This window comes from Thermobia domestica, chromosome 5 (genome assembly GCF_964235325.1).
Source record: "Thermobia domestica chromosome 5, izTheDome1.hap1.1, whole genome shotgun sequence".
Lineage (NCBI taxonomy): Eukaryota > Metazoa > Arthropoda > Insecta > Zygentoma > Lepismatidae > Thermobia > Thermobia domestica.
Window position 1 is genome coordinate 227338407 of NC_137458.1, and position 9020 is coordinate 227347426.

The 9020-nt window shown below is 35.0% G+C and overlaps 1 protein-coding gene across 2 annotated transcripts in view; it reads left to right on the forward strand.

Moving 5' to 3' along the window:
- LOC145686428 (phenazine biosynthesis-like domain-containing protein 1) overlaps positions 1 to 1422 on the forward strand; it is a 51964-nt gene extending 50542 nt beyond the window's left edge. For both annotated transcript variants that reach the window (XM_081759724.1, XM_081759725.1), the window contains exon 7: positions 1078 to 1422. In XM_081759724.1, the coding sequence (XP_081615850.1) occupies positions 1078 to 1193 (116 nt within the window). In that variant the 3' untranslated portion in view covers positions 1194 to 1422. The remainder of the gene's footprint in view (positions 1 to 1077) is intronic.
- The last annotated feature ends 7598 nt before the right edge of the window (positions 1423 to 9020 follow it).

A 9020-nucleotide genomic window follows, 5' to 3' on the forward strand; every position in this document is an offset into this window, starting at 1 on the left:
TTAAATTGTTTATTAAATTAATAATAAATAAATAAATAAACAATATACAAATACTCTAATTTGACACAAAATTTTTGTAATACTAGCTTTGTTCATAACCTTAAAGCTGCTTAAGGGTCTTCACTACAGCGAAATTAAACTACCGCTAATTTTAAACTTTTTATATAATATCTTCAAAACAAATAAAAATATTTGAAAAGCAGAAACGTAGTGAACTAGACAATACGATTTTTCATCTGATACCGTTATCACAACTCATCTATCTGCTTTCGATTTGCAACCGTAGACAGATTTAGCATTTTTTGCGGGTTATGTAAATAGCGGTATACCAAAAGCAGATAGGTGAATTGTGGTAAAGGTATCACATTCAAAATCGTATTGTCTAGTTCACTACGTTTCTGCTTTTCAAATATTTTTATTTGTTTTGAAGATATTATATAAAAACTCTAAAATTAGCGGTAGTTTAATTTCGCTGTAGTGAAGACCCTTAAGCAGCTTTAAGGTTATGAACAAAGCTAGTATTACAAAAATTTTGTGTCAAATTAGAGTATTTGTATATTGTTTATTTATTTATTTATTTGGCGGATGGGGAATGGCGGAAGCTTCATAACGAGGAACTACATAATTTATATGGTCTACCCAACATTGTTAGGGTCGTCAAGTCTAGGAGGCTTAGGTGGGCGGGTCATGTAGCTAGAATGGAAGAAAGTAGAAACGCTTTCAAAGTCTTGACTGGAAGACCAATCGGAAAACGACCATTAGGAAGACCTAGGCGCAGATGGGAGGACAATATTAAGATGGATCTCGCAGAAATTGGAATACAAAGTAAAAACTGGATTCAGTTAACTAAGAATAGAAGTCAGTGGAGAGCTTTTGTGAACGCGGCATTGAACCTCCGGGTTCCATAGGCCATAGAGTTATTTATTTATTTATTTATTTATTTATTTATTTATTTATTTATTTATTATTATTATTATTATTATTATTATTATTATTATTATTATTATTATTATTATTATTATTATTATTATTATTATTATTATTATTATTATTATTATTATTATTATTATTTTACAGCTCGACAATGTTCAAAACGAGGCGGGGAGCTCCTAGTAAAGATGGCAGAGAGTGGAAGAGTAGAAGTGGCTGGACATGCCACGATTGTACTGAAAGGAAACATTAATGTGAAATAAAGAATACTAAATTTACAAAATGAATAAAGGACATTTAATTATTATACAACCTAATATGTGTGCTGTAGTGTAATAGTTCTTCATAACAAATGTAATAAACGAATGTGAGGCGTAATTTCTGCATCATTAAATATTTACACAATTAGAGTTCCATTGTTGTACCACAGTTATTTTTATGTAATTTACATTTTTGGATCAAAAGATCCAATATATTTCAGTCAAAAATTTTCTTGTAGGCCTTATATCTGAAGAACAACATATAGTGTAGCGTAGCCAAACCCAAACTATCATTTCACTCAGTATGATGTGCTTATCCCGTAAAAAATACGAAAACTCGATTTAGGGGCCGTTCAAAAATATTGTGGCCCCTGGGCAAGATCGCAATCTTTTGATGCATTTTTTGGGGGGATCATTCCTAAAATTCTTGTTAGGCTACTGATTCAAAACATGGGCTACAGAAATATGAATGAAACACACAATATATATACAGTATATGTACACATAAGAGAAAACAAAGTCTATTTAACTAACGTGGTCGGTTAAAATTATTGGACTGTTTGTTATTTTTGTATACAACAAGATAATCTAACAGGCTACTGATTCAAAACATGGGCTACAGAAATATGAATGAAACACACAATATATATACAGTATATGTACACATAAGAGAAAACAAAGTCTATTTAACTAACGTGGTCGGTTAAAATTATTGGACTGTTTGTTATTTTTGTATACAACAAGATAATCTAACCACAGTTCCTTTTTTCTTTTCTTCACGTACCTCCGCATCGATTTTTTCTTTTCTTATTTTGTTGAGCATACAATATCCAAGTAATTAATTACAATAGATGAAAATATAAAACACATAGAAAACATACATAACATGGAATGCACATTTCAAAACACTTTCCATGGAAAGGAAAATACGCTCATATTTTTTTAATTAAAGTTAGCAATAGGCATGTTAGTATGCAAATTCATTATGGCAGCCGCATCATTGATTTCGGATAAGTAAAAGGTAGTAAAATATTAACTATCGTTTATATATAACTTAATATAACATTATATAACATTTCGTTATAAAATAATAATGATACAACTAGTATCTACCTGTCACTTGTGGAATTTTATCTCTTTATATTCAAATACGACACATCAGAATGAAAGATAAGAGACTGGATTTTTAAGTTTTATTACAAAAAGAGAAATGATGATGACTGATAATATGATGAAGTGGGAGATGGGTATTAATAATAATAAACTGAAACCTTAAGGGTCAGGCAAGATTGATGGGCTATAAATCCTGATAGCAAATTGCTAGAATTTGAACTGGATCAAAATTGAGTTGATTTAATTTAATTATACATATCGATACAAGGCTTACACGTGCGAAACTAATAGATACCTTGACTTTCCTTTTCCTCAACTTTAAAATCAAAAGAACATGAATTTTGATTTACTTACTCACATGAACAAAGCAGCAGACCACAGACTTCGAAACTGGCAGGATAGCACTACTTATTTTCATATTAATCGAGTACTAGCGAACTTGATTCGTGTTGCGAGACGAGGTGCTGGGGTTGAATCCGTGGAAGAATATCTCCACACTTCTTCCTCTGTCGCTTGTCTGTATCAGGGCCGGATTAACCCATCTGGAGACCCGGGGATAGAAAAAATATGTGGCCCCTGCTGACTTCGCCTAATACTTTTCTGTGAAAGTTCAGTGGGAGAGTTAAGGGAATATGTTTGATATTTTTGGTCATATTTTATTTTATGATGACGATTGTATCTTCATGATTTTATTTAGATACCCAGTCGAGATTTTGATCAGAGTACAGGCCCCTGTCTACCTGGAGGCCCGGGACTACAGCTTCCCTTAATACGGTCCTGATCTGTATCGTCAATGTGTTGCGGATCACTGAGGGACTCTGGATTCTGATGTCCTTGGTTCATAGCCGGTCGTAGCCATTCTTGGGTTCTTATTTCTTTGGGACTAGAGACTGGACTGACGTCAACTGCTCATCGTCCTCTTTGGGGTCGTCTTACAGAATGACTGCATCGTGGCTTAGAAGATCTACCCGACGTTTGACTCCATGGAGTTATCTCCTCTTCATAGGCTGAGATAATGAACAGCTCGTGCTACACGGACAGCAACCTCAGCATGTATTCTGCAACTGAACAACTGAACTTTTTAATCCTTGGTTTTTATTTGTCTGTATTTCCGTGTTTGTAGTCTTTGTTTATTGCTTTCACCACTAAGAAAGTTCTCGGTTACTGGAACCTCTATCTGTAACTGGAACTATCTGGTATCTATCTGGTACTGGAACGGTAAAATCTGTTTGTCCTATCACTTTGTATATTCTTAGAATAGCACTGTTCACCAGATATTGTTCCTTGTTTGATGAAATGTGACTTTCTTAAAATAAAACATTTTTCGTAAAAACAATAATTTTGCCCATTCTGGCTTATTGCACGTTATATTCCTCCGAGCAAACTTTGAACTCGGTGAGACTTCGAAATTATTGTATAATGTTATGTATAATGTGTTCGTTTTGACCTGAGGTGAGTAGGCACCGTTGCTCACCTCTATAAAGAAGGTTTACTGTATACAAGACGAGCGAAATTATACACTGGTGAAACATTAGTTCTACGGAAACTGAGCGGGGTTATGACGTATGAAAGTAACGTCACGGAGAAAGCGCCTGCTGGTATTAAGTGAACTAGTAAGCAAATCGTTTACAAACCAAATATGTTCTCAAATGCATAGAATATAATTATCATAAAAATAGAAATACCCAGGAAAGTGTAACTTTCGTCATGATGGTTTCCAGAGGAATATTGTACCATTCTTCGTGCAGTATCAGCGAGGATGGAGAAGATATCTGCTCATACAGAGACTAAGCTGAATAACTGATCACAGATGTTCAGTAATGTTGAGGTGTGAAGATTGAGCATGCCATGAGATGTGATGTAGTTTATCTCAATGTTCATGAAACCATACCTCAGCGGCTCCAGAAGTGTGAATTTACGCATTACCATATTGGAAAATTGAGTCATCGTCTGAAACAACACCTAGACTGTAGTCAGCTAAAATGTAGAATACGACTGTAGATGTTCAAATTGTGCTATTTATCATTGTATGCAAATCGCTTCAGAATATAATGCTTAGAATAGGCTGTTCCAAACAATGAAGTATGTCTACGCGTAAAAATTGATAGTCTACGTTGACATGTAAACAACATGTAGACAATGTAAACAACACAGACTATATAATGTATGTAGATAATACGTAATTAATCTGGTATGCCAACATTTTTCAATAATATGGAAGTTCATATGTTTAATGGTAGAAATTGAATTGCAAGCTCTTTCTCTAAAAGTAAAGTGAAAGAGATTCGTTGTAATATGTTAATATGCATATAATACCAAATAAACAATGGAAAAGGCAGTAGAGAAGATCCGCGAAATATTTTCGTATATGGGATAAGGATAGCCATATGTTAACAGGTTGACTCAATTAATGAACTGGGTCGAGATAATTGCTCTAGCTATCTATTGCAATTTTTTTTTAAAAAACATCTGTTCAAAAGTTATCTAGAGGAGTAACGGATGGACGGACGGATTAAGAACGCAGTCCCACTGCGTGATTCTAATAAGTAGACACAATATGAAAATAATATAGTATTGTTCATAATACCAGGTCGGTCAGATCTGCGTAACACGAAGGAAGAAGTTACATTCTTATATTCCTTTAGTTTCGTGAAAAAATACTAGATGTTACACTAAAAATTTCGATCTTGTGCGTACATATTTTCAATTTGCACTGTCTACATAGCCTACACGGGAAAAAGTATGGCGTACATTACGCATAGATTACAGTAGAAACGCAAGAAGACGTAAAATTATAGTGTATGGCACATCACTGTTTCCAAGTGCTGATTGAGTTCCGCAGTCACTCTTCTCACATGCGCTCTACCACCAGGGCTGGATTAACCCATCTGGAGACCAGGGATTAGAAAAATATATGGCCCCTGCTGACTTCACCCAATAGAAAAGTTAAGGGAATATCCTTCATATTTTTGGTCATTTTTTATTTTATGTTGATGATTATATCTTCATGATACTTTTTAAATAGTCAGTTGAGTTTTTGATCAGAGCGGAGGTCCCTGCCCACCTGGAGGCCCGGGGCTATAGCCCCCCTAAGCCCCTCCCTTAATCCGGTCCTGTCTACGACTATTGGTGACAATGCTCTTCGATATTTGCTGTCTGTCGCTGATGCTTCTTCTCCGTTTACTATTATTCTTTGGAGATGTTTTGTTATGGATTCTGTAGGCTATCATAATCTTGAATCATGTTCTCCACAACACACCTAAGATACTGGCCGTCTTACATATACTTGTGCTAACTAAGCACGTACCAACAATTTGATCTCTTTGAAGTTCAGAGAAGTATCCAATTTTACATCACCACCGTTTGTCCTTCAACATAACGTCTCCGTACTATTCTGCCTGACGTACTACAGATGATCACACACCATTAGCAACGATTAGGTACTACACACATATCATTAGTGAATCCAACTCACACATCTTACGTTTTGCAAACCATGAATGTTTTCGTTCTTTTGATAACTATGTTGTTACAGAATTTAAATATTCTTTTGCATATTCTTTCCTAAGTATTAAGTAAGCTTTCTCCTCCAACTGCAATATGATTAAACAGAGTCGTGTGGAAAGTAGTTATGAATGATTCGCAGTTAATAACAAATTTTATTAAAGTTCTGTACTCTTTACAGTATTAATCGATGATTATTTTATACATTTGGGAACAGTAAATTATGCTTAAATAAACTAAGAAATATGAAATCTGAATAATTAATATGTACAGTCCACTTGCGGTACCACTATCTCATGATAAAATGACTACAAAAAATTTACACGTAATTTGATTTCAAATTCAATTTTCTGTAAACGATATGCTTTTATTAAAAACTTAATCTATATATATAAAAGAGAACGTACAAAATCCTTTGTCCGCTCATCACGCTAATACGGCTGAACCAATTTCTTTCATTTTTGGGGGGTTGTTAGGATTTGGACCCTAGATGGTTTTTATCATATCACTTTAATTTTCAATTACCAGTGTCTTGAGATAATTGACCATTCAGGTGTCCATACGTACAAATCCTTTGTTATTAGTTCATCATAGGTAAAAATAAACGTATTTATATGCAACCCGCATGACCGTGTGACTCGGCGGGTTAACATAAATGACAGGCGCTATAATGTTAACATTTACTGCAATTTGAAAGCGAAAAAGTAAAAATTATCTAAGTAACAAAGTTTATTGCGTTCCGGGGTGACCGCAGCGAAGCGGGGCGGGTTAACATAAATGACAGGCGATATAATGTTAACATTTACTGCAATCTACTATGGTTTTTATCATATCACTTGAAAGCGAAAAAGTAAAAATTATCTAAGTAACAAAGTTTATTGCGTTCCGGGGTGACCGCAGCGAAGCGGGGTGAACGCTGCTAGTTCCATATGTATTAACAATGCTCAACTTACTCACCGTCAGTATAACAGTGAATGTTGTTTAATATTTGGTCAATGTTTTTAAATCTCATATTTTGTGGATTTCTTGAAAGTGAAGTAGATATTACCGGAAACAATTACTGTTTGTGTCAAGTTATAACGATTCAAGTTGAAGTTTTGAAGAAGTGATAGATAAACGATAACTTTCTTCACACTAAAAAGCTAATACACGAATAAAGACTTTAATGAAATTAGTCGGTTAACGTCCTAATGGATAACGGTGGCTATACACAGAAAAAAAAACATACGTGGCGTAGGTTATATGCGTAAATCTTGTAGTTTTTGAACTTAACGTACGAATAGATGTAACATCGTGCAGCTAACATATAACTCAAAACATGTTTTATAATACTTTCCCTATAAGTGTTCGATTTATACGTACTTTCCGTACGAAAGAAAGAAATGTGTATATATAGACGGTAGACGTCTGCACGGGCCGGAATTTTTAGCCCGAGCCCAGCCCGGCCCGGCACGTGAATTTATAATGTGAGCCCTGACCCGAGTCCGAAGTATCTTTTAGCCTTTAGGCCCCAGCCCGTGCAGACCTGTAATAGACGGTCAGAATCTCACATATAGATGGTCGTATATAACATAGACCCTATAGCTTACGTAAGTAACTACGTATACGTATGTAATATATGGAAGACTGTTAGATGTCAGTCATCCTGCAGCGGTGTGATGTAACATCTAAGCGGGAAAGAGGTAGTACGTATGTACAATATGGATAGCATATGCTCCGTACAGATTTCCGTAGTAAACATAAGGATTCCGTATATTTGTACAATCTACCGCTATCCGGATAACGGATTTTTCTCAGTGTAGGTTATAAATTCTATGCATGTAAGTTTCGCGTTATTCTCTTTGCTCTTTACCGGAGTTTGTTGACTGACTCATTTGTACTTAGGTCCTTTGTCGGCATTGAGGTTATATAGAACGGTATATAAAGTTGTGCGTCCAGTGCACTCCTACGGGCAGTGACGCCTCTAAGGAATGGTTCTATGATCAATATACGATAGTAAGTTGAGTTAGTGTAAAAATCATTACTGAACTATATTATCCTTATTATAAAAATGGTCTCACTCTGTGAGTTACGCTAATTTTTTAATAGTTAATGGTCACCGCTCAGCTAGCTTTGCTGCATACCTGTCTTTATTTGAAACTGCATAGTGATTATTCTGAATATGAACGTACTATGCTGTTTATTATTAACACAAAGGCCATATTAGACATATAAGGTTGTAATTACTTATATAAAATCCGCCATTATTTATTTAATCCAAACAAAATAGTATAGTAAGTAACCAACATGAACAAAGTATATAAATCACAGACAGTTGTTACTATTTACCTATAAGATAATGCAATATTTAACAAGCGTCACCATCAACTCGCATTAAGTAAGCCATATATTGCCGTTAATAAACCGTAATCATATTGAATTTCAATAATAATTTTCGTGTAACCGCAAATTAGTTAATTGGCAAATCAAAGAAAAAAAAAGAAGAAGAAGAAGAAGAAGAAGATACAGTAAAGCTCCGCTGCGAGTTCTGCATTTTTTTAAAAGTCTACTATAGTCGCGCTCAATTATTTTTCATAAGTAATCGCCGCGGACTGACACTCCCCATGCAAATGAGTACTGTATGTTCTAAAACAAAAATAAATTGCATTGTAAAACCACCATATTTCCACCAATAAGCAATAGTGCACGTTTCGAAGTGTTACTCTACTCTGATAAGAAATCGATTGTTGCAAGGTATGAAAAACGGGAATTGGGAAGAGTGATTTGCATGGTATAAATTACATTCACTGTTCATTGCGGAATGAAAGTCCGCGAGCGATCACTGGGTAGTTAATTACAAAACTTAAAAAAAAAAAAAAAAAAAATCTAAGCCATCAACCAGGAAAGTACAATAGGCTCTACAGTTAGAGGTCTGCACGGGCTCGGGCTGTAAATATTTAAATATACAACCATATTTCTCGGGCCTAACTTTGTAAATATATTGTACAACGATATTTATCGGACCGTTGTTTCTGGAACACAACTGCAAAATTAAATCTCTAATTGCTGTAAATAAAAATACAATTTTGTGTTAGTTATTAGGTTTCTATAATTCGGGCCTATTTCGGGCTCATTTTATTATCACACGGACTCGGGACGGGCTAAAGGCTAAATCATACTTCGGACTCGGGTCGGGCTCACATTATAAATTCACGGGCCGGGCCGGGCTCAGGC